The sequence below is a fragment of the Trachymyrmex cornetzi genome, unplaced genomic scaffold (assembly GCF_001594075.2).
Source record: "Trachymyrmex cornetzi isolate Tcor2-1 unplaced genomic scaffold, Tcor1.1 scaffold414, whole genome shotgun sequence".
In the NCBI taxonomy this organism is placed as follows: Eukaryota; Metazoa; Arthropoda; class Insecta; order Hymenoptera; family Formicidae; genus Trachymyrmex; species Trachymyrmex cornetzi.
This window is the reverse complement of record NW_017298897.1, coordinates 1-27085: the sequence shown is the minus strand read 5'-3', so window position 1 is coordinate 27085 and position 27085 is coordinate 1. Positions and strand designations below refer to the sequence as shown.

General features: G+C 36.5%; 2 protein-coding genes across 36 annotated transcripts in view; one reads left to right on the top strand and one right to left on the bottom strand.

Moving 5' to 3' along the window:
• Mhc (myosin heavy chain) overlaps positions 1-21178 on the top strand; it is a 52815-nt gene extending 31637 nt beyond the window's left edge. For 9 of the 35 annotated variants that reach the window (XM_018512530.1, XM_018512535.1, XM_018512550.1 and 6 more), the window contains 14 exons: positions 86-504; positions 2122-2239; positions 4269-4532; positions 7893-8102; positions 12699-13072; positions 13721-13949; positions 14235-14518; positions 15509-15587; positions 16115-16844; positions 16946-17307; positions 17449-17844; positions 17936-18280; positions 18526-18774; positions 21023-21178. In XM_018512530.1, the coding sequence (XP_018368032.1) occupies positions 86-504; positions 2122-2239; positions 4269-4532; positions 7893-8102; positions 12699-13072; positions 13721-13949; positions 14235-14518; positions 15509-15587; positions 16115-16844; positions 16946-17307; positions 17449-17844; positions 17936-18280; positions 18526-18774; positions 21023-21115 (4152 nt within the window). In that variant the 3' untranslated portion in view covers positions 21116-21178. Of the gene's footprint in view, positions 1-85; positions 505-1232; positions 1351-2121; positions 2240-3016; positions 3135-4268; positions 4533-7892; positions 8103-12698; positions 13073-13720; positions 13950-14234; positions 14519-14853; positions 14933-15508; positions 15588-16114; positions 16845-16945; positions 17308-17448; positions 17845-17935; positions 18281-18525; positions 18775-19506; positions 19575-21022 lie in introns of all 35 variants that reach the window. The other 26 variants (XM_018512544.1, XM_018512536.1, XM_018512548.1 and 23 more) reach the window with 8 other exon arrangements.
• A 1676-nt stretch (positions 21179-22854) lies between these two features.
• Positions 22855-26223, bottom strand: Cyt-b5-r (Cytochrome b5-related). The gene is made up of 5 exons (XM_018512522.1): positions 25507-26223; positions 24884-25151; positions 24315-24606; positions 23910-24122; positions 22855-23532 (listed from the first exon to the last, which is right to left on the bottom strand). The coding sequence occupies exons 1-5, from the start codon at positions 25732-25734 to the stop codon at positions 23256-23258; spliced, it is 1278 nt and encodes a 425-aa protein (XP_018368024.1). The 5' UTR covers positions 25735-26223; the 3' UTR covers positions 22855-23255.
• Between the last annotated feature and the right edge of the window lie 862 nt (positions 26224-27085).

Here is a 27085-nt window from a genome sequence, read left to right as displayed (position 1 = left end):
TTTACTTATCGTTATGAAAGTTCGAAGATATAAATTCTCTTTCTTATAAAGAAAAGATGGAATAGAAAATTTCTTTGGGCTTCAGGTACCATACAACATCACTGGTTGGCTAGAGAAGAACAAGGATCCGCTGAACGACACGGTGGTCGATCAATTCAAGAAATCTTCTAACAAATTACTGGTGGAGATCTTCGCTGATCATCCCGGTCAGTCCGGTGATGCTGGCGGCGGCGGCGGCGGCAAGGGCGGACGTGGCAAGAAGGGTGGTGGCTTCTCCACTGTGTCGTCCTCTTATAAGGAGCAGTTGAACAACCTGATGACCACTTTGCGTGCCACCCAGCCTCACTTTGTCCGTTGTATCATCCCCAACGAGTTGAAGCAGCCGGGTGTGATTGACTCCCATCTGGTTATGCATCAGCTCACCTGTAACGGTGTGCTTGAAGGCATCCGTATCTGTCGTAAAGGTTTCCCCAACAGAATGGTGTATCCTGATTTCAAGCTACGGTAAGAATCTTTCTTATCTTTTATCTACGATTGACCATTTTTGTGAAAACTCGAAAAGCTCGATGGCTCGAGGAATTAAGTTTTTTCTAAGTGTATATAAATATGTGGTAATATGTTTCTATGTCGTCAGATTTTTTAAAGATTTTCTAATATTTGGAATCTAAAAGTATCTATGATCTAAAGTTTTACTTTTTTAGAAATTACCTATATTTCCTCGATCCTTCACAATAATTTATATATTTTACAAAAATCTGCAATGTTGATATTTTTTGAGATTATTAGCCAATTATTAAAATTATTATTAAGTTTTTTATTGTATTATATTAACTTTTATTATTATACCGAATTATTATTACATCTCTTTAAACATAATCGACATAGCGGATTTTTCTGATCACTATATTATTTAATATTTTTATTAGCGATAACTTTATAATGCGATTATTTAATTACATTAGTTTTTTCGTTTCGTAATAATTACGGGAATTAGTTGAAAACGATAAATTTCAAAATGCTACGGAATTAGAATAATTTTTTGGAAAGAATTTAAAAAGATAATCTTTTTATCCCCTTTCTTTCTGTATATATATTTTTATAATTTGAAATTTCTATTATAAACGACGTAACTTTCCAATCTATTTCTTACGCGAAATCAGGAGCATCAAGAAGGATTATTATCTTCGAATTGAACGCATATAGTAACCGAATTTATGTTGTGTACCGTGTAGTTACATGATCCTAGCGCCGGCCCAAATGGCAGCGCACAGCGATCCCAAGGTCGCCGCGGCTAAGTGCTTCGAAGAGATCGCTCTTGATCCGGACAGCTATAGGATTGGTCATACTAAGGCTAGTTGACGTACCCTCGATAAAAATGGTTTTAGCAATTCTACCACCTCTCGTTGTTTCTGAACTAGTGGATTAGCCACTTTTTACATCCGATGTTCGAAGAATTAGAGAAAAAGTTTTCCACGTGGATGGTCCAAAGATCCTTGTCCCGAAATCGCGACAAAAAATATTCTTTCGATATTTATAGCGTGATAAAATATCAAGTATCGATGCGAAATAAACTATTAAATTTTTGGTTTTGTTGGTTTCTAGATGGAATCTGTGTATTTTTATTATTAATATTACGAGCTCACGTATCTGATGATAATTAAACGGATAATTCTTAATTAATTTGAAGTCGTTTTTATGAATTAGCGAGACTTAAGGACGATCCACGCTGAAATCTTGCCCTATAAATTCAGCACGTCGCCCCTCGATCTCGTTGAATGCAACGTACATATTCGAATGCCATTTAGTTTTGCCTGTCTCGTGAATTCGTCTCGTAAAAACAGTTAAAAAATCTAACCAGATGTCCGAATCTGTTGCCCGACTTTTTTTAAATACCCTATTAGATTAGAAGATCAGTCCTCGAACAGTGTTACACGTACATACTTGTATGAAATGAGTCCCGATTTTCTTTTTAAAAATCGTAATTTAGTGATCATGGAGGAACGAGGACCGTTCAGGGGATGACACGACGGAGTATAAATCTACGGAAATTCGTATCTAGAACCCTTGTGTTAATTAATTTGCACGTTTGCCCCTTTCCCGTGTACCCCGATACCCCTTTAGGTACAAGATCCTGGCGCCCGCGGCAGTTGACAAGGCGAAGGAGCCCAAGGACGCAGCCGCGGCTATTTTGGACTCCACCGGTCTCGACGCTGATATGTACCGTCTTGGACACACCAAGGCACGTTTTATCCCCTTTTCCCCCCTGTCGCAATTTTCGATCTGGCCCTGGCAGACGATGATCTCGCAGTGCGGCTTTGAATGCGATCAACGATGCTCGACGATTAAAACCATTTCTTCAATTTAAGATTGTTTTAGATTCTTTTCACGATAAAGAATGATTGTTAATGATTTAGTGGATTGGCTTCACTCGAACATCGTCGACCGCAAATGACTCTGTCCGTTTATTATCATTGGTGTAGTTGAACCTTGACACGTCGATGCCCCTTAGTGACTGGGCGGTAGACATAAGTAAAGATAAAGATAAGGATGATACGTCTTTAAGCGCGAATATTCGATAGAATTAACAGCACTATCATCTTTGTAATGTTTAATAAGAATTGTTGATCTTACAATGCTACTTATACTCTTTCTCTGTTAAGCTATCGATTTCTTTAGAAATTTAATGAATTCTTAGTAGCAAAGTTATTCTTCGAAGATCTTGCGCTTTAACTGAACGTCTTACCTTGTCCGAGATCGACATAAAGTGGATCTCTCCAATCAAAGTATCCTCGAAGGATACTTGTTACCCTTTATATCTCCCCCACCTTCCGCCCTCCGATGTATTCTCGATTCTATAGCAACGAGAAGTAATAATACGACAACCTCTAACCTGGCGTGGTGATTTTTTTCTGTCTGTTTTGTGATACACACACATCGTCAAATACCAATATGTATCACCATCAAACACACCGAACCGCAAAACCGAACTTGACGGCACGGTCGGCCACGAACGCAGATACAAAATTCTGTGCGCCAATGCCGTGCAAGAGCCTTGCGAGCCGCAAAAGGCCACCCAGATCATCCTGGACACGATCAATCTGGAGAGTGATCAATACCGCATGGGTCACACCAAGGTATCGGACACCTACTGTGGTCCACGTCGTGATAGTATCACGATGCGCAAACGCTATCGCACTTTCTAAATTCTTTGGAGCGGAATCTTCACTCTTAAGAGTGAAAATTGAGTCAGTTTAAAAAAAAAAATGGCTCAGTTTTTAATCTTTAAAAATGAGATTTTATTCTTCAGAATGAGATTCACTCTAAAAGTTTTAAAGGGCAGATTTATTATTGACAGCACGAAAGGTCTTCAAAACGTTCGCAGAATACATAAAATGTTGAATATTCTGTGGATGTTTCAAGAACTTTTGAGTTGTTCTTACAGCGACGATGATTTATTCGCCAACATCAAAATATAAAAAAAGAAAATTAAATATTTAAATTTTCGGACAATCTTGATAAATTTTAAAAATACATGTTTAAATGATGAAAACATAAATTCAAAGACCGAAGCAGGAATAGATTTTAAGTCTCAAAACTTCCGGGAGTCTGGAGTCTTGGAATATTCTGTAATATATTTTCCAATATGTGCAACACACTGTTTATATATTTATATATTTATGATCTTTGAGCAGTCATACGAAAATGTTGGCCATTAAACGTCGAAGAGTGTCAGTTTAACAACCGCGTGGCTTCGGCGATTAACTGTTTACAGCCTTCGAGCAAATTAATGACAAGCTATCATCAGTTACGCTAACAAAGGATACCTTTGCCAAATCAATTTTCAGCGTGGTGTAATCCCTCAAGAAGCGTGAGGCAATTTCTGTCTACTTCCTCTCGTTGAATAACGATCCTCTTTCCAAGCTAAAAGCAGCATGGAAGGCCAGTTTATAGAAGTTGATGCGATGTACCACGATTATTTTCCAGTGATACTGTAAATTGAATAAAAATCAAAGCATTTTTATTGAGAGTTAAATTATTAATTATAAAACTTATAGCTATATTCTAAAACTTGTAGCTTTTAAAACTTTAATTTGTATTACCTTTTCTTTGGATATCTTTAAATTAATTATATTTCTTTGAATGCTGAAAATTATGAATCAATCTACATAAATGTTATTATCACATTCGGTGATCGAGGTACATCTTAGGTCTGTTATAAGAGCGATTTCTTTCAATGTTTCATTTCCTCTTTGCTTCTGGAAAAATAGGTATTCTTCCGTGCCGGAGTCCTGGGTCAGATGGAAGAGCTTCGCGATGAGCGTCTTAGCAAGATCGTGTCCTGGATGCAAGCTTACATCAGAGGTTACCTGTCCCGTAAAGACTATAAGAAACTCCAGGAACAACGTTTGGCCCTTGTGGTCGTCCAGAGGAACTTGAGGAAATACCTCCAACTTCGCACCTGGCCGTGGTGGAAGTTGTGGCAGAAGATCAAGCCTCTACTCAACGTCACTCGCATCGAGGACGAGATGGCCGTAAGTATCTCTTCGAGATCCCGTCTCGACAAATCATTTTGCTCAAAAATATTTTAAAAACAAATTACGAAAATAATGAATTCAATAGATCGATCTTCCATTTAAATTGTTACAATTTTTTTTCAATTACTATTGTTTTTCTGTTTGACTTTTATTAAATTATTTGTTTAAATTCAAAAGTTTTAAATTTTAAAATTAATTTAATTGTTGAAAAAATTATAATTCTTTCTATATATATATATTTATATAAAAAGTTTATATAAAACCCACGAAACTTGTGATAAAAGTTGTTTTTATATGGAGTAATTATAATATATTTTTGATTTTAGTATGTTTTTTGCAGATATATTGTCGGCAAATTTATCTTTCTATTTTAAGCTTTAAAGGAATGAAATACGATTCTCGATCAGCACCCTGCAAATTGATTACAGTGAAGATTTTAGTATTCTTCATAGATATATTTCAATTAAACAGTCCAAAGCAGAAATAATATTTCTATTTTATATGCTACAATTTTTAATTACGTTTTTATTTATATATATATATATATATAAATTAAATTTTGTTTTTTTTATAATTTATAAGATTCACTTTAAAATAGTTTCAGGTCTACTTTGCACTTCAAGTGAATTTTTTGATTACGATGCTTCTGCAATTTTATCTTTCTTCTTTGAATTCTTCGATTAGTATCTCTGAGGATTAAATTGTACTTCTCAAAGGAATCTTTAACTCGGAATAACAGATTATGATTGTTAACACTTGTTACTCCAGAGAAAGAAACGAGCATTGCAAAATCGAAATATTTATTCCGCGAAAACTGAAAGCTCACGAAAGGCCACAGAAACTTGGCAAAATAAAGCTCCGATTTGACGGTGATTTACGGCCTGGACTTCGTGCTTAACCGTACCGTTCGCTCGAAATCACCAGCGGAATTTATTTCTTCTTTTGCTCGGACCGTAATGGCTCCAGTTTCCAGACGCACACGTTTATTTATCTGCCGCCTGGTCTTCACGTTTTCACAGCTTGTTCACGCACGAACTCGACCAGTTTCAACTCGAAATTTTCTTGAGATCAATTTTTCGACATATTTTTCCTATTCTCTTAGTATACTTTCATAACTTGAATGCATCATACATTTTTTCTATAAACACAGATTTCTTTATTCAATTTAAATCCGCCAAAATCATTTTATACATCTTTGGCTTATTCATGTATTTGTCAGATTTGGATCTAAGAAAATTTGATCGAATTAACAAGAATACAAATTAATTCTATCATTAAATATTCATATTTCTTTAACGGAATTACAAAATCCGTTATATGAGTGACGGATTCATTTTCTTGAATTTATTTATTAAGTTTAATTTTATTGTTGCTTCGCAAATTGACTACTTTTTCGACACATATATTCTTTATAGAAAGCACGTTTTAATAAATCAATATTAGTACAGTAGCAAAGGATTTCACTTAATCTTGGAAAATCTGGAAAGAAGTGTCGGTCGACCCTTTTGGAACGTCGACGCTTCTAATTCTGTCAACCTCCTGTGTGACCCTCCCCCCTCCGTTCTCGAACTAACTATATTTTCGACTCTAAAACCCAAATTAACGAGAATTAGGGGAATCCATACACGCTCTCGTTCTCCAGTCCAGTTCACTGATACCGCTCTGGTGTCCCAAATTAGAAACATAATAAAGGCAACCGATGGTGAATCAACGTTCGATCATGTTACCGAAACGGTTTCTTTATTAATAGACTCGGCTCTCTTTTGAAAAGGATTATACAATTATTCGTCCTTCACAGACACTCAGGAGACATGGTCCCCGTATTTTTCGAATCGCGGTCTGTCTCCTCCGGAATGTCGACGCTTCTAATTTTGTTTAGTCGTTTTTACGTCATGTTACTGACACTTGACTGCTGATTCTACAGTGAATCATTAATTTGATATGCAGCAGCGAAATTTAATATTTTGTTCAAAATTTGGCTCGAGAATTTCTTGAAGAAATTTAATATTAACTTTACATTTCTTTCACTCTCTTCGAACTTTTATTAAGCAGTGAGAGTTAATCTTATCTAGTCGATTATCATTATTAGTAATTGATTTGTATAAAGTTTTTTTGTATTATTAAATAATAATTTTATATTTTCTTAATTCATTTTTAATTTATTTTAAATCTTCTTTTAATATATATTTAAAAAAAATACTTTTACTTTTTCCTATTTTTTATCAATTCTAATTTTAATGATTTAATTTAAGTTGAGTCTCTTTTTATAAATATATCAGTTCATATATTATTTGTGACAAAAATAACAAAATTTCTGTTACTGTTACATCTTTCCAAAAATAAAACTTTCTCAGTTTAAATATTTACACTACAATAAAATCTAATTAAAAAATTACACATCCAAAAGAAAAAATAAAAGAGCACGTTATTACAAATTAAAAAAAAATGTCTAGTTCGCATTGTTAAAACCTCTCAGTCCGCTTCAATGCACAGAAACAAATTTCACTTACTCACTTAAGCGGATCTCTTTGCGATCCATTTATCCACTTTACACCTTCTGGAGCCGCCAAAAAGGGGGTGATGGCTGGAGAGAGAGAATGAGAGAGAGGGCAGCCCTTCCGGATCGCTTCTAATTTCGTCCAAGACTGACCCCCCTCCGCAGACATAAGCTGTTCCTTGCCTTCCCTGCTTTTACCCTCCTGAAATGTAGTATCGGATCGGTTATAAATATTTTTACACGTACAGTGGCGAGGCGCCACTGGAGTGGGGACGCCTACGATCAAGATCGTCGCGGCTCGCTCCTTACTGGCTGCCGGAAACGGGCACGGTGAGGGACCACGGGCACGGGTAGAAAAGTTGGGCTTCAACCGAATCCGGGACCAGTTGGACCCGCGACCTCGCGCCGACCCCTTCGAAACTACGCGAACCCGCCCGACGAACAAAGAGGGAGAAGCCTCGCCCTCGTATACCCACACATATTCACGCGAGTGTTCAAAGCCTCTCTTTTTCGATATCTTCGAGACGTAAGTAGGGACCGGTTGTACCCCCGAGTCCCGCACGCTGTTTCTTTCGTCTTCGAGCGATTATCGAGCAATCGACTCCCTTAAAACCGAGGCTTCTCGCGACGTCCGTACCCTCGTTCGATCGATCGATTCTTCCCGGGGATCGCCCTTCTCTCTCTCGGTGAAAATCCCCGGTACTTATACGAGAAAAAGGAATCGAAATCAAGTGCATTCGCGCGTGTATTCTTCGATTTTTCTTCGAGGGTGATTAATAATGGGCGACACGGTGCTGATCGAGAATCCGATCCCGCTGGTGAACGGCGGCAAGATCGAAGGTGAAATGGCTTCGTTGCAGGCGCTGGAAGAGAAAGCCAGGAAGGCGCAGGAGGCATTCGAGAAGGAGGAGAAGCTACGCAAAGAGCTGGAGGATATGAATTCCAAGCTCCTCAGCGAGAAGACCAACTTGCTACGCCAGTTGGAAGGTGAGAAGGGCTCGCTCTCCGAGTTCCAAGAGAAATCCTTGAAACTAGCCGCACAAAAGGCTGATCTCGAATCACAGCTTCAGGTAAGAACTGCATACAGCACGAATTTTTTTAATAAAAAAATTTTTTCAACGATGGTATTATTATTGATCGAACCTTAAGAATTATCACTACTGGAATTTATTAGTATCTACTAAGCTGTCGTGAGTTCAGATACCCTTTCTGCTAAATCTTATTAGCTTTAATTATTGCAAATTAAAAAATTTTTTTTTATAAAATTAATATTAGTACTGAATTTTTATATTGAAAGTTTGCTTTGTATAAAATTTTAATTTACATCGAGATTTGAAGTTTTACATCTAACTTAAAAAATTTCGGAATATAAAAGTTTTGGATTTCAAATAGCTAGTGGCTTTTTACGATATTTTTAGTTTATTTAATTGTAATCTTCGACAGCCAATTGAATCTACATAATATGCATTTTCTAAATATACTCAAAAGGGATTATATTGTTAAATATTAATAAAAATAGTGATAGTAATTCTACTTTTATTAGTATTAAATGCAAAATCACATAATTATGTGAGTTAAAATCTGATGCTAATATTGAAAGAATTCCTGATCAAGATGCACGAGTTATCATCATAAAAATCGCGATATGAAATCATTTTCGACTATTTGGCGCAAGATGCGAGTCAGTCAACTGTGAAGGGCAGAAAGTAATATAATTAGCGGCGTAATTAGCACAGAGTGGCGCAAGCCGCGTGCGAATCGATGTCGAAGGGCGAGAAGCCATATAATTAGCATCATCACTCATAATTATATATATAATTTGCCGGTAACATTTATTAATCATGCTCGACTAAACTTCTAAATTTAATCAAAACGTATGCTAGGTTTCAATGTATCAATCTAATAATATAGCAATCTAGTAATATATGAAAAGAGATAATATAAGAAACATTTTTGGAAATATACCATTAAAATAAATACAACAAATAGAATGAATTCACATCATAATTTTAAAGTAATTCTTCGTTTAGAGAAAAATTTCAAAAATTTGGGTTGAACCCTTTCTCACTCTGCTCATTAAAGTTATACCGTGTCACATCATTGCAAATCGTTCGCGGATTCCTGTTTTTTGACAGTGAGAGAGATTTGTCGTGAAAAAAGAAAGAAGGAATGCGATTTCAGTCGGGGTGACATTAACTGTCGGTAGGAGGAGGGGCGTTTACGTGATTTAAATCGCGGCTCGAATTACGCGCGGCGATTTCGCAAGCTCGCGAGCGCGACAAAGTAGCGTAGTCGCGGAATTAGTCAGACGCGCTATTTTTCTTCAAGTCGAGCGTGTGGCGTGGACGACAACTCATCTGGTTACGCGGTCGACGCATATATATTCGGTCATATCGTGCTGCTAAAATTACGGTGCACACCCTGTGCATACGTTTCGCGCAACCTTGTTACATCTTTTCCTGATTTAACGTCATCCGCAGATGATGTTCTCCGAGGGACTCCAGCCGCACGTTGCTTCCCGGAATATTTTCTCTTGCTTCTTCGAGGAGAAGCATTCAACATTTTCTCCAAATAAAAGTTAATAACGAATGATTTGAATCTATTCTATGGATTTAACGAATACATTTTTTTAAAGATATTTTTAAGATTTTTTTCCAAAAATTGTTATAGAAAGAAAAAATGGGTGGCTAGGTCCAACTAAAGGAATATAGATTTCTTGTTGTTTCATTATCGACTTTGAGTATGATTCATCATAAATAATTGTGTCAAAGACAATAGCTGCTACATTATTATTAATACAATTTTTATTATTAATTTTTTTTATCTTGTATTTTTTTCGATGACACAGTTCCGATAAAATCTTCTTTGTACAATTAAAGTCCATTCTCTAAAAAATAATCAGCTCAATCTCTGATAAAATATCCATTGATAATTTTGTAATCTTCGTTTCTTTACAATTTATTTGTAATCGTTTTGAAACCGTTTCTTTTTGTAACAGCTCTAATTTTTTTCAAAGTTTACGAAATCCTCAAAATTTCTTCGCACTCACTCTATGCGATTATTTCTTACAATGGTTTTCCTTGGTCGTAAATACTCACCAGAAGAATCCGAGAGTCGTCGAAATTCTGGACGATCGCATCAGCATGTTGAACACTAGTATTTTTATCCGGTTGTTAAGCGTGCGCAGAAACACTCACTGGAGAAAAAGCAACGGTAATAATTTCTCGAAGGCGTCACGCTCGCAGAAAATAGACGAGTCGTGATCGCGACTAGAATTCCAGATTTTCTCTGTTTCTTTCTACCTCTCTCTTTCTTTTCAGACTGGATTCCAGACTGCCTATTTTTATCGATACCTTTTAAACATCCTCTCAAAACCGAGGCTACTCGTCATTGTTTGTCATCATGACACTCTCCGACGCCCGTCATTGGCTCGTAACGTTTACTGATCCTTGTTTTCCAACAAGCAACTTGATACTCTTGATGGAATTAGAAACGATAATTAAATAAAACACATTGTTATGTCAAAGAATTAATTATTAAAAAGTATTCATTAAATAAACAAGATGAGTTCTAAATTAACAAATTGTTGATTGGAATATGAAAGACGATAAAGTAACTGCGTTTTTAAATCACTTTGCACATTAAATTATAAATTAGACAAATCGAGTGAAGTATATATAATAAATTTTTCTTAAAGAGAAGCTATCAAAAATATCTGGTATTGTGATTTTTTAAATTAAACGTTTACTGAAGAATTTACTTGATTCAATTATAGCTCTTAAGTAATAAATATTTTTTACTTATTTATAATATATTAATTTTGTTTAATTTAACTTTTGTTTCATCTGATTTCTATTTCACTTTTTACTTTCACTTACACACTTTTAATCATTATTACCGTAGCTGTCTTAATTAAAATTTTCATGTCTTTCATTTATCTCTTTCACCAAATCGCTATAGTCATCAAGAACGGCTTTTAGCTCATTAAATGAGCTAATATCGCGATCGTGAGGTGCACCTATTAAAAGCTTTCGCATCGAGTGCATCGCGATTGGCTCGCTCGGTGTCGAGGAAGATTCTCTCGTGTTTAAAGGCAACCGGAAGACTACGGTTGACTTCGACATTAAACGTCACCATTTACGGTCAGGCGGTGTAGGAAGACGGAAGAAGGAAAGAGACCAAGAAAGAAAAAGAAAGAGAGACAGAAAAAGAGAAAGAGAGCAAAGGAGCGAGAGAGGGCAACGGCAACAAATTTAGCAGATCCCAGATTCCAGGTTATTAAAAGTGGGCGGCGGTTTTAAGCTCGCTGGAGCGGAGGCGAGAGAAAACGAAGGAGGTAACAGGTGTAGGGTGTATTTATATGCCATCATATTTCGCGTGCATGCGTGCGTCATAGTCATACAGCCGTATCTCCTTCGTGGCCTCTTCATCATCGCCGACGAGACCATGTTGTTTCTTCGCTGTCACCACCGATTTTTCCACCTCGTCTTCCACCTGCTTGAGATATGATCCCGGTGCATTGGATCAAATTTTCTTAGTTAGACACAGAAAGAGAGAGGGAGAGGGAGAGAGAGATGATTTTGATTTTAATATCGTTGATACATCTGTTTCTATCTTTCTCTTCTTTCGCTTCTTTCCGATGAATCTTTTTATCGGATTTTCATTTTATTAATTATACAATGACTTTTTATTTTTCTCTCAAAACATTTATTTCAATTTCCTTTAAATATATATGGATTGATATAAGAAGATTAACTTTGTTGTATCTTTCTGTTTTTCTGTTTCGCGCGACTTTGTCTTTTTTCCGCTTGCAAAGTGTCTTTGTCAAATTTTCTAAATACTCCCATATAAAGTCCGGTAGAAATTCCGAATTTTTCTGTCGACAAATATAGACCGGGTCGCCGAATCCAAACGAAACGCGCGATGAAGAGATAAACGTGATGAACGAGGAGATTGATCGCGCCGGCCGGGCGAGATGTTGTGCCAATATTCTTTGCCCCCGCATTAACTAATATTAGGCGCCCGTGCGTGTGGACCGCTTCGTAATTGCGCGTCAATGCCAATTAATCGCGTAGCCGTACAGAGAGGAAGAGAGATGCGTTCGACATACTCGACGAGGGACTTGGCGCGCGGTAAAGGATACTCCAGCGAGAGATAAATTCCACGTGAAGACCTGTCATCGACCTAAATACCTCTTCTGCAAACAAGATTTCGGAGATTATGTCATCTTAAAAAAGAAGATAAACTAATATCGAGCTACAATTTAAATCGTTCGTAGTCAAAAGTGTCTAAGGAATATGATAAAGATGTCTTATGACAATCGTAAACAGCTGAATATTATAAATGAATTGCATAAATGATAATAATATTAAAAAGATTAAAATAAAAAGAATATTAAAAGTAATAAAAATAAAGATTATATATATATTGTATATATAATAATGAGGAGATTGGCAGTGTCATAATATTAAATAATAAAATAAGTAAAATAGGATATGTAAAATATTAATGACTAAATTTTAAAATATCAGCAAATAATTAAAATTCATGAATATGTATTATTAACTAGTGATAATTAATAATAAATAATTAATTTGATAATTATTATGCTTTATTACGTACTCAAAGAAACATCGCCGATACTTATACAAATATTTTTCGCATAGGATCTCACCGACAGATTCAAGGAAGAGGAGGACGCGAGAAACAATCTCTTCCAGAACAAAAAGAAACTCGAGCAAGAAGTATCTGGCTTGAAGAAAGATATCGAGGATCTCGAATTGAACTTGCAAAAATCCGAGCAGGATAAGGCAACAAAAGACCATCAAATCAGAAACCTAAATGATGAAATCGCTCACCAAGACGAGCTCATCAATAAGCTTAATAAGGAGAAGAAGAATCAAGGTGAAGTTAACCAGAAAACTGGTGAGGAGCTCCAGGCCGCCGAGGACAAAGTCAACCACCTCAACAAAGTCAAACTTAAGCTCGAACAGACTCTTGACGAGCTTGAGGACTCTCTGGAGCGTGAGAAGAAGTCACGGTAAGTTCAATGCGTTTGATTATTTAAGATATTATAATGTTTAATATTATGTAAGATTATTAAGATCAATAACTATAGCAACTCAGTTATATGTATATTTTTTCAAATTTTTCCATATTTTTTCTTGTTCTTTTCTTGAAAAGGAGAGATTTTCTTAGAAATAAATTAAAAGTAGATTAATCTAATTAATATACGTTTTCCAAAAATTAATTCTATATAAAAGTATTGCGCCCAATATTGTCTACCCAACATATTTAATATTTATTTACTTGCCGTTTATAGATAATTATATGGATAGTTAAAGGGATCCTGAAGTCGTCTGTATTACCGATTAAATTATCATTTTTGTATAACAATTGTTACACAAAAATTATTATTTAATCGGTAATACAGACGGCTTTAGGATTCCCTTAAATCTTTAACTGCAGCTACATAAATATTGAAAATGTTTTATATTTTAAATTAATATTTAGAAATGTTCCCTCTATTTTGAATTTGATCACCAGTTTTCAATGTTGAACTAAGCAAAAGTACTTATGCTTACGTAGATTATAGTTAATTTAATAACACATACCTAATTCATCATAGATATAAAATAAAATATTGTAGCGAGGATGTTCATATAATATGTTAAATTTCAATTTATAGTGCCGACGTAGAAAAGGCGAAGAGGAAAGTGGAAGGCGACCTGAAGCTCACGCAGGAAGCCGTTGCTGATCTCGAAAGAAACAAGAAGGAACTCGAACAGACCATTCAACGCAAAGACAAGGAATTGTCGTCTCTAACTGCCAAACTTGAGGATGAACAGTCCTTAGTCGGTAAACTACAGAAGCAGATTAAGGAATTGCAGGCTCGCATCGAAGAACTCGAGGAAGAAGTGTGTATAACAAAATAAATCAAGAAAACATATATTTTCCCAAAATTTTTAGTCTGAAAAGGGAAGAAAAAAATATTTTAATCTATCAACTATTTTTCAATTGACATTCTTGTCTTAGTTATCACATTGACTATATGTCAATAATAAATTGATTAAAAGTTTTCAAAAGCGATCAAAAGACGTCAATCAGAATTCGATGATAAAAGTGTGTTACTACTATCTTTTATATCATATATATATAATTACTATATATTGTAACTGATGAAACAATGTTTCTTCTTCTAGATCGAAGCAGAACGCGGTGGACGCGCCAAGGCTGAGAAGCAACGTAGCGATCTCGCTCGCGAACTTGAGGAGCTTGGTGAACGCTTGGAAGAGGCTGGCGGTGCCACTTCTGCTCAGATTGAATTGAACAAGAAGCGAGAGGCTGAGCTTAGCAAGCTCCGCAGGGATCTCGAGGAAGCCAACATCCAGCACGAATCCTCATTGGCCAGCTTGCGCAAAAAGCACAATGATGCCGTGGCCGAGATGGGTGAACAAATTGATACTCTCAACAAACTTAAGGCTAGGTGAGTCTACCAATTTTCTTTTCCTTAATGAAGAAAAACAGTGAAACATAAATAATGGAAGAAACAAATTATCTTCTTTTAATATCGAAAGAAATATAGAGACAGTAAATAAAAGTTAAGAGAATTTTGTTAAAAATCGAAAAACTGGAGCTTTTCAATGAGATTAACAAAAATTTTAATACATAGAAGAACCAAAGTCACTGAAGAAAAAAAAAATTATGTAACGTTAAAGTAGATTTGGAAAGATCGACGAGATACGAGATTCAACTTTCGGCTATTAGATTTTTATTGAAAAAATAGAAAAAACAACAGGACTATAACATAATATTTCGTAGAGCCGAAAAGGGTCGACACGACATCCACTCTGAGCTGAACAGTTCGCGCGCTGTTACGGATCAGGTCTCTCGGGAGAAGGTACTTGAAAAAGAGAGGAGGAATGACGAGAGTGTTTCTCATGCATCTTTTAAACGTACTTTCGAAAACCCTTTGCGCCGTTAATATCCCTCGATAGTCCCCTCGATCCGTAAAAAAAATGTGATTACTAGAATGGAGTTATCCCCGGAGAAAAATATGTTCTGCAAAGTCTGTTGCTTGAATTGTCAGGCTGTGTTACGAATGCTGGATTAAATATTTTCGCAAAAGAAATTTATTAATATGCTTTATTCTTAATCGGATAAAAATATTTAATAAAATAAATATGTGCACTGATATTATATTTTTAATTAATTTTTATAAATTGAGATTGAATTGATTAAATTTCAATTCTGTTCAAATTATTTTGAAGTAAATAAAATTCCGTAATGATATTTATATTGTTTTTTATTTATCTTTTCATCAATGAAGTTACTTGTATTCTGACCATTGACTGCATGAAGAAATAATCATGAATAGTGAAGTTATTTAATCCGGCATTCCGGAATGTCAATTATACGTCATTCGTATCATTATCATTCATTTGTAATCCCTTTGACTGTTTCCGTATCCAATCAGGGTTGAAAAGGAGAAGGTGCAGTACTATAGCGAGTGTAACGACTTGCGCACATCCTGCGACCACCTGAGCAACGAGAAGGTAAGTTCAATACCGGTCCACGTTAATAAAACTAACGCGACTAACAGCTTCCGCTAGGTGCAGAGACGCAGAGAAGCAGATCTATGGATTTCCTTCTTCTCCCCAGGATTGTTCGCGAATCATTTATCTGACGAGTGAGTCGATAATCCCTGCTTGCTCAGCATTGCTTTCGTATGTGTGTCTATTAAACGACTTGAGTTCGTTTTTCAACGATCTCTTCTTAACGCGTTATTGTGATTGAGAAATTAAAATAAAAAATTTTAGAGACGTGGAAGAAATATATATTTCTCGTATGATCCAAAATGATTTGGCCATTTTTCTCTATTTTATCTTGATTTATTTAATCTATATAATATTACGTCTATTTTTAATCTACGTTGGGGTTCATATTTAAAACCGGACTTAACATATTTAAAGAGATCGATGAAAAATAGTATTTTTAAATTTTCAATTATAACTATCTAAAGACGAGAGCTTGATATAAAGATACTTAAAAATTAATCTATATAATTTTCTTCAAAATATAGGCCGCCCAAGAGAAGATCGTCAAGCAATTGCAGCACCAATTGAACGAAACTCAAGGCAAGCTTGAAGAGGTGAACCGTACTCTAAACGACTTCGATGCCGCGAAGAAGAAACTATCGATCGAGAACAGTGACCTGTTACGCCAGCTGGAGGAAGCCGAGTCGCAGGTCAGTCAGCTGTCTAAGATTAAGATTTCGCTTACCACACAATTGGAAGACACCAAGAGGCTTGCGGACGAAGAGTCGCGCGAGCGCGCTACTTTACTCGGTAAATTCCGCAATCTGGAACACGATCTGGACAACATCCGCGAGCAAGTGGAGGAGGAGGCTGAGGGCAAAGCTGATCTTCAACGTCAACTCAGCAAGGCCAATGCCGAGGCACAGCTCTGGCGCACCAAATACGAATCTGAAGGTGTCGCTCGGGCTGAAGAGCTTGAGGAGGCGAAGAGAAAGCTACAAGCCAGGCTGGCCGAGGCTGAAGAGACCATTGAATCGCTCAATCAAAAGGTTATCGCTCTGGAAAAGACCAAACAACGACTATCCACTGAAGTGGAGGATCTGCAAATTGAAGTGGATCGCGCTACTGCTATCGCCAACGCTGCCGAAAAGAAACAGAAAGCCTTCGACAAGATTATCGGGGAATGGAAGCTCAAAGTCGACGATCTCGCTGCCGAACTGGATGCTAGCCAGAAGGAGTGCCGTAACTACAGCACTGAACTCTTCAGGCTTAGAGGTGAGAGAAAATCAATTGATGAATTATCATATCATTATTAATTATATTATTATTGTCTAATTATGCAATTAATTTCTGATTATCGATGTTTGATTGATTAGGCGCATACGAGGAAGGCCAGGAACAATTGGAGGCAGTACGTCGTGAGAACAAGAATCTCGCCGACGAGGTGAAGGACCTACTGGACCAGATCGGCGAAGGTGGCCGCAACATTCACGAAATCGAGAAGGCTAGAAAGCGTCTGGAGGCTGAAAAGGACGAACTTCAGGCAGCTCTGGAAGAGGCCGAAGCTGCTCTCGAGCAGGAAGAGAACAAGGTGTTGCGCAGTCAGCTTGAACTTAGCCAGGTCAGACAGGAAATTGACCGCCGCATCCAAGAGAAAGAAGAGGAATTCGAGAACACCAGGAAGAATCACCAGCGCGCCCTCGACTCCATGCAAGCTTCCCTCGAAGCAGAGGCCAAGGTAAGCGTTGCACCGTGTCTGAAAAATAGATTTCTTCGTTTTCCGAAGCGAAACAAAAATTTTACATGCAAGCAATAAGTTATATTAATTACTGTAATAAATTAAGACATATCTGATCTTGAAATATAATTCGGTTTTCAGGGCAAAGCTGAGGCGCTGCGCATGAAGAAGAAACTGGAGGCGGACATCAACGAGCTAGAAATCGCATTGGATCACGCGAACAAGGCAAACGCTGAGGCACAGAAGAACATCAAGCGATACCAGCAGCAGCTCAAGGACGTGCAGACCGCGCTTGAGGAGGAGCAGAGAGCACGTGACGAAGCCCGGGAACTTCTTGGCATCTCGGAGCGCCGCGCTAATGCTTTGCAGAACGAGCTTGAGGAAAGCCGCACTCTCCTTGAACAGGCAGATCGCGGTCGTCGCCAGGCCGAGCAGGAACTTGCTGATTGTCACGAACAGTTGAACGAACTGAGTGCCCAGAATGCCTCCATTTCTGGCGCCAAGAGGAAACTCGAGGCCGAATTGCAGACCCTCCACGTGAGTGTCGATTAATTTTCTATAATTTAATAAAACATTTCTTATAAAAGGGATAAGTGGTTTACACAGCTTGCATTTCTTTACCCATTAGTCCGATTTGGATGAGTTGCTGAACGAGGCGAAGAACTCGGAGGAGAAGGCGAAGAAGGCGATGGTGGACGCGGCTAGGTTGGCCGATGAGCTACGCGCTGAGCAGGATCATGCCCAGACTCAGGAGAAGCTGCGCAAGGCCTTGGAGACGCAGATCAAGGAGTTGCAAGTGCGCCTGGACGAGGCCGAGGCGAATGCCCTCAAGGGTGGCAAGAAGGCTATTCAGAAGCTGGAACAACGCGTGCGCGAGTTGGAGAACGAGCTCGATGGCGAACAAAGGAGACATGCCGACGCCCAGAAGAACTTGCGCAAATCCGAGCGCCGCATCAAGGAGCTGAGCTTCCAGGTAGAATTCCGATTTGTCATAAATCTATTCGAATTGGAAGTTCAATCTACGTATTTTGTTTTAAAAAATAGATTAATATTTTCGCAATCGATAAGAGAGATGTTGGACATTTATCACAAGATGTTGAACCTTTTATTTTTAAATTTAATTACTTTTTATTTATTTGGTTTGATTTTATCATCAATCTGATTCACTTATCGAGCATGAAGGAGTCTTATTGAAGTGATCCCATTTATCTTTTCCAGGCGGACGAGGACCGTAAGAATCACGAGCGCATGCAGGATCTGGTTGACAAGCTTCAGCAGAAGATCAAGACATATAAGAGACAGATCGAGGAAGCGGAGGAAATTGCCGCGTTGAATCTTGCCAAGTTCCGCAAGGCGCAACAGGAACTCGAGGAAGCTGAGGAGAGGGCGGACCTCGCTGAACAGGCAATCACCAAGTTCCGCACCAAGGGACGTGGCGGAAGTGCCGCGCGTGGACTCAGCCCAGCGGTAAGCTATTAAACCTGATATGACAACCTTATCATCATCTTTATATTTAATCTTTAATTCGCGATGTCAAAAGTGCACTGTCATACACTTCCGTTTCATTTTTAATTCTTTCGTTGCTGAATATCTTCCGCGAATATCTATTGACTAAAAATTTAATTTTATAGTATTACAGAAGAATTTTACAAAAAAAACAATAACATTGCGAATTAAAGATTAACATGGATATTTAGATAAAATTCAATAAATATCGTTTTTGACGTCCTCAAAGTAATTTATTCTTGATAATAAAATAATAGATATATTTATTTAATCCTCCAAAGGAATAGCCTTTAGTTACTTTGAAGTGAATTGATTTTTAAATTAAATTTTATTTATTAATTTTACTTTATTTAATTTTATTAATTTACTTTTTTTAGCTTTGATCAAGAAGAATTTTAATTTAGCGACATGTATTTTAAATTCGAAATATACATATGTTACATCTTGTCAGATTGAGAATATACGTATCCGCTAGATATCACAATAAAAAAAGTAAAGTTATTTTTCATCGAGAAGATTGGAAGTTGATCGCACTTAGATTAATATCAATATCGACGGCGCGGACGAAAGATAGGTTCGGTGATTGCAAATCTCAAAGTTCGATTACGGGATTGGGAGTAAAGGGAAGCGATGTTAGGGAACAGATCGACGATGATGATATCTAATTAGCGATCTGTGTCTTCCTGTGTGCAGCCGCAACAGAAACGTAAGGCGGCGCCCTCCATGTTGGAGTAGACGCACACACACCGCGCTTGGTCCATGTAAGTCCGTGCACGTGGGGTGTCGTAAGCGCGTGGGATGTGTGACGATTACTTAGAAAGAGAAGAAAATAGTTGGCTGAATAGTTAGAGAGTGAAAGAGAGAGAGAGAGAGAGAGAGAGAGAGAGAGAGAGAGAGAGGGAGCGAGAGTGATTACAAGCAGGAGTTTACGAAACGCGAGAGAAACACGCGCGGTAGAGACTCCCTCTTGCATCCATCATTGTCTCGTTTGCACCTATGTGTCCGATAACATCCTCTCGGGTGGTCCCGAGCTTGCTCTTCGTCATTAACTTTGTGTAAATCGCACACCTAGTCCTTTTCTCTGTACAATATTTACTTGCGAGTTGGTAAACGCCGTATAGACGACGTTAGAAATTAGAGCAGTTAGAAGCCGAGCATCAGCTGTGTGTGAAAAAGTAGCTAACGGAATCAACCAATATTTGAGAAATAAATTGGACTGGTTTATTTATTTATTGAATATTGATACGTACAGCATAGACGTCTTAAAATCGTTCAGAAGACGACGTCCTATGTTCTAAAAGACGTTTACCTCCTAAGAACGTTCCCAGGACGTCCTTCACATAAAATTTGCAATATAGACATTAAATTAATATACTTAGTTATCTGAAAAGTTAGACAATCGAAGAGATAAATTTATCACGATATGACTTTTATTGTTTTTTAGATATATGGATAAATTTAAAATTTCAATTTCTCAAATGTGCGATTATTATTATATCGGTTTCCATGTGTTTAAAGCATAGTATTTCGCACATTTTTAATACTTCTCGCTAATCTGACAGCAAAATTAGACATTTCTTTTTATGAATGAATTTTTTTGAGATTATCCACAAACAATTTTATACATTTCTGATATGTATCAATTTCCTCAAATTCTCGTGATTTATTTAAGTCTCTTTTATTCACGCTCGCTCTTATTTGAGTCAGACTTTCGTCTATTCGATTTTTTTAATGCAGGTAGATTCTTCCAGTGTCCTCGCCAATGTACATCGTCATTGTTGATCTTGAAATTATATTTAACAATACGCTAACAGTTCGCTATCAACAGGAACTGCGACTTAATTTCGATTTTTCAAAAAGAAAGAAATGTAACTAATACTCACCAGTTACGAGTGTCTGAGATAAATGTCCCGTTTTTAAAAGAAATGCACATGTTGCGTTTATCACGCGGCAAAATAGAGGTGTCACGACCCTCGGTGCGTCATTGCGATCCCACTCGCGCATTTCGAGTGCAGGGGGTTAGAAAAACAAAGAACATTGGATCACAAGCAGGAACGACACAGAGAACGTGTCACTCGTCCCTCTTCCCCTTTTTTCCTTCTTATACAAATCCGTACAAAATTCTATTGTAAAATTCGCGCGAATATCTCACCGTATTTATATTTATTACTCATAAGAAATTCACAGTTCTGTATCTCTGTTTTTTCAGCCACACCGACCTATGTTAAAACCTGAATTAGATGGTCCCCTATTACCTCGCCGTTTTCCCGGCTTCGACATGCAGCCCGATGGTGAACTGTAAAGCTTCTTCCGAGGTTCGCGTAAATAATTAGTAAAAGCAACCAAAAAAAAAAGAATCAAAAATTCAACAGTAAAAATACATCCGGAGAATAAGAAGAAGAAGAGGAGGAGGAAAAACATAATTGTCCTCATCGAATTCATCGTCGAACGAAGACACGAAGAATATATGTATATGTAACGAATCCGAGAGCTCGCTCGGAGCTCTCAACGGCATCGTCATCTCGTAATCGAGCGATCGATCAATCAGTATCATCACATCCGGATCATTGAATTCTCGTCATTTTTCTCGATAATAAATGTTATTGTTTAATCGGTCAAAAAGAGAAAAAGTGGAAAAATTAGCGCTCGCTCGAGAAGGAGAGGATTGAGGGCGAGAGTGAAGAGAGGCGAGGACGCGTTTTTCTTCACCACTCGAGCTGACAGTCGAAGGAGAGAAAGGGAGAGAGAGAAAGAGAGGGAGAGATTGGGAGAGTGAGAGTGGGTGAGCGAGAGAGATCGAGCGAGAGGACGATGAGAGGGCGAGAGCCAGCGCGACACAGATATATTAATATTTACATAGCGACGAATACATATTTATGAATACACGCTCTCGCGAGTTGCGACAAACACATAGCGAGCAAAAAAGTCGAGCGCAAATTGAAAACGAGATCGAGAAAAGAGAACAAGGATATATACTCGCGGGAAGCAGAACGAAAGCGAGTCGCGATGAACGATTTGATCAACAGCGCGTATCATTACACGTGTCATCCGAATGATATCGTATCCTATAAACTTAATTGTAATTTATAAAGAGAGACGAAGTATGTATTTATTAAAGTAAATAAGCAATAAATAAAGATAAGAACTAAGTTGCCCCGCTTGTCGATCATCCGCTCATAAAATCCAAGATTCTAGAGTAAAGGTCGGAGCACAAAACCTTTGCAAACGTATAATACATGAAGTATAATAGGGTTTCTACCAAGGACATATATACATAGACCAAGTATTCTGTCCGTAGCTTGAAGCTGGATTAGGACCCGTGGTGTCTCTTTCTATTTTGATGAGAGCAGTGCGAGAGAATGAAATAGCACGGGTCCTAAAACGCCACATAAACTGTCAATTTCCGGCTTCAACTCCCACCACTGAAAAACATGGGAATGCTTGGTCTATGTATATATGTCGTTGCTTTCTACAATAAGTCATTACCTAAACTGTAAGTCTTAAGCTATAAGAAATTGACCAATCAGTTATTTTTCTCATATTCGACTGTGATTAGTTAATTTCTTATGATTTAAGACTTAGGGCCTGCGCACAATAGAACAAATATTAGGAACAGGAATAAATATAAAAATTTCAACCTACCAGATACCAGTTATACCGGAATACACGGTTTCTGATAGGTTGAAATCTTAATATTTATTCCTATTCCTAATATTTCCTCCATTGTGTGCGCAAGACCTTAAAATTTAGATAATAACTTATTATAGAAAGTCCATAAGATAATTAATTGGAGTCCTTCGTTTCATGGAAAGGAAAGGCTCTGATTGGTTGATTCACTTAAACTTTATGCATTATGCGTTATGCAAAGGCCAATACTTCAGCCTTTACCCTGTGCTCCAACCTTATAAGTTCGTTGCACATCAAGTATCGATCTTCTTAAACGAGAAGAAATTTTTTAGTTGTTTAATTATCAACTTAATTTATTATATAAAACACAATCGTACAACAAAAATAATCATAAAAAATAATTTTTGGTTTTAATAGATAAAGTATTTTAAGTGGAGATATTCCCGTAAATTTTTTCGTTTCTTAAAATAAAATAGAATTATCATTGTCAATTTATTTTTCTATTTTATATCCAGATTTGAGTTTCACTTCTACTCATAAAACTTATTTAGAATTATGCATGTAATTTAACTACTTTAGTTATCTCGTTTACATTCTACACAGCACAGACCTTCTAAAGATGTCCAAAGAATATCTGTATATCCTCTGAACGTCTTAAGGACCTAAGATGTCTCTTGTATAAAATGTGCTGTATGGAACATGTTTGCCCGAAGCGCTTATGCTTACATCATAAACTGATACGTAAGAAATTATACGTAATGCACATAACAATTCAACATCCGCGATTGAGCACGTTATTTCGTTGAAGATGAGCATTATCTGTGATTCTTCTTCACTTCAGTTCGCATGATCTGTCTGAATTGTCCTTTTAGAAGCTTCCATTGCGTCCACTTATCCGAGCTGACGTTAAATTCCTCGCACGTCTTCAGAAAAGCAGGCACGCATAATGGCAAGTAGTGATGGTCCACTGTGGGTAGCAGATGGTGCAACGTGTGCGAGCCGTAGTTCGTAATAATTAGGAATAATGATTTGTCGATATCCACACGATCACGCACGGCGTCCAACTCGAGCAAACCCCAGTCCATGTCATTTCTTGGAAATATTGTAATAATTAGAAAAGTTACGAAAAATTTCCTTTGAGCATTTTGCAAAGCAACAAAAATGTTTTGTTATTGAAAAATTAAGATTGCGTCGAAATTAAAATTGAGATTAATGCTAGGCGGATTAATTTTAAAATCCAAATCGAAATTGGAAAATTAAAGATAAAATCAAAGTTGTATGAAAATTAAATCAATTGAATTAATGATAGATCTAAATTTAAAGTTAAATCAATTTTTTTTTAAATTAAATTATTTTACTTGAATTATCTTTGAATGGAGGAAAACAAAATAGATCTAATCGATTCTAAAAATAGATAGATCTGATTGATTCAATGATTTATTATAAATAAAACGCGAATGATGTGTAACCTGTAGATATCGCCATCGTGAAAGATATCAGGATGATGATGGGCCGCGTTGAAGCCGATTAAGCCGAATAAAGTGCTACTAATCAGCAACATTATCAACCATAACTTCAATGCAATGAGAATCTTGGGCGCTACCAAACTCATCGATATAGGTAGCAAGAATGGCATAAAATCACGAAATTCGAAAACCCCATACTTGTACACTAAATAGTATCTAAAAATAATTAAATCTTTTAGTGCGAGAGACAGAAATGGAAATCCATTCAACAAATTTTTCAGCGCCGACAAACGCGATATCATAATTGGAATTAACACAGCAGATGTTTAATTAAGAATTCAAAGTGAAGATACAAGCGAAAAACCTTTCTATTAATTATAACATAAGAATATGGAATGATTCTATTACCGTTTTATGCCTTCCACAATATACATTAACATCCAGACGATGGGACTGATAATTTTGCTTATCACTCCCATTAAGTAGGATTTATCCTTTCGAGGCATCCATTGTACAAACGGCTCGACCACGTACATCTCATAATCCCATATGGTGTTGGGGTACATGTGGTGGCTCATTGCGTGCGTGATGCGGAAATTTTTCGAAGATAGCATACTCAGATCGAAGTAATACATACGAAAATTGTCTCTCATGTGGAAATAATTGTGTGCCGCGTTAGCCGTCCATGTCAAACAAAGGCCTAAAATTGTCATCAAATAAACCAATTGATTAATGCATTCACGCTTAATAATTATAATTAATATAGAGCTAATTAATTAATAAATATATTCATCTAAAACTCATCGTTGCTTTTAACATTTCTTAAGCATTACAATTATTATTATTTTTATGACTCTTATTAACGAATATATATTTATTATTTCAATTCTTTAGCTAATTTATTTATATCTTAATTATAATTCACACACACACACACACACACACACATACGTCAAATAGATTTCATGGTTTCTTACCGGCAAGGATCAGAATAGCATAGGAGTGGATGAAGGCAGCCATGAGACTTAACGTGAAAGTCGCTGTCATTAAGGAATCGGTGATGAGATTCGTCGTTGTAGACGATTTATGAAAATTAACCTTCTTCAAAGCTTCGGTCGCCCGTCTCTTGAATGTACGATAGAAGCCGTCTGGCAAGAAAGTCAAAGGCACCGACCGTGGTGTTGTGGCTTCCCGAACGTAGAATTTGGGCAAAAGTCGTTCAGCCTTGTCGGTAATGTGGTGGGCCTACATGACGGAAACAATGTTAAGATTCAAAATTCTGAACACGGGAATCGTAGCGGTAAATCTCAAATTTTTCAAGGAATATTGCAAATTATATAATATAAAAACGAAAGAAGTAGAGCGAATAGAAAGTTATACAGCCGTGGGTTTATATATAAATAAAATTATTGAAAAGCAATTATATAAAAATTGTTATAAAAATATAATAATAATAATAATAATATAATAAATAATGACTAGTAATGACTAATTAAAAATACAATGATTGATAACTTCAAGCAAAAAATTGACTGATTATGATAATGTTGTCCAAGATATATGAATTATAATTAATTCTGCAATGAATTCAATTCAATACCTCGAACAATTCAGTGATATCGGTTCCTTTCGTGATCCGAAGCCATTCAGATCCACCTGGGTGCGATTTCACGAAGGTTTCCAAATCATAAAGTTTGTTTCCGATCCTCCATAATCCTTCCGCGCCGTCGACTTTTCTTCTAGCATCGATAAAACCCATCGGGGTTTTTGACGGATTATCTCTCGCCGGCAGATAAACCAAACCAGGTATTGTACTAGTTTTCGGCATATTAAAGATTTTTTTGACTTCGCCTAAATAAATAAAAACAAAAGTTTTACCAAGGTAAACGGTGTATTTAGTGCAACAATTTTGCACATGCAGAAGTAATATGTTAGAATTTCGATTATCTCTATCACTTAAACAAGTTAATGCTCAGTTCCAAATAAACGAACTATAGTTAAGTTCTTACTATTTAAACTAGGAACTCGCGGACAGAATCGAAGTCGGAATCAAAAAACCGTTCTGGAACTTTTTTTTTTTAGTGAACCGGAACCGAAACCGTAATCGAACTGGTAAAATTTTACGATTTTTTTCGGTTCTTAATTTTTTATCTTTATCCTTGTTCTTAATTTTTGTTCTGCCCGTTCCTTCGTCTAAATCACCAATATTCAATCCAGTACCACACATCGTCACCAGCTCTTTTAATAATTAGGATGTAAATACCTCCAACACCTCATATGATATAAGAACTCTGGCGGGATTATATTTAATGTAAACTTTTTTTAAGATGCTAGCATTTTTTTTATTTAGATATTCCTTCCCGGTAAAAAATTTATTTCGCGAAACACGTATCTTATTTTTATCTGTAGAATGTCAACAAATTAAAAAAAAAAATTAAAAATGACGGTAATTTAAAAATATCTTGTTTGACGTGGAATGCCTCAAAATCACACAAATATTTATAAAATATTTAAATTTTTTATTTCGGTTTTCACTGTAGAATCTGGATTTTTGACTTACGATATGTTTGTACGACTGTTCGTTTGTTTGGGTCATGAACCGGACTCTTATAATTTATCTTTCTGCACTATGATCTATGAAATACTTTCGAAATATGAGGATTAACAACTACATATTCTTGGTGTATTAGACACGCAGCTTAAATTTTGTATATGGATCTAATATCGGCATTATTGTCAACTATATGCGACTTATGTTGTGACCTAGACAGCGAAGTACTATTTATAATTATTATTTTTCGACTTTTATACGCATGTTAATTTTTATTTTCCGCTATTTATATACTTCTACTTGAACTTTGAAAATGACCCGATTGCGGTTGAAACGTTAGTTTTTAGTCTTTAATAAATATAATTTGTTCCTCTTTCTAATTTTATGTCTATTTTAAAGTCACTTTATTTCACATGTTACTTTTTATTTAATTGGTTCGTAGCTATTCTTAAATTTATTCTACTTTTTAATTCTTTTGAGCCATTCTTTACTATACATATATATTTAAATTTTTATAAATATTTACAAATTTTTATAAATCATTTATAAATATTATGTGCTGTGTGTGTTTGGGGTGTGTATTTATGACATATGCATCTGCGCTACCATTGTTCAAGCTAAATGATAA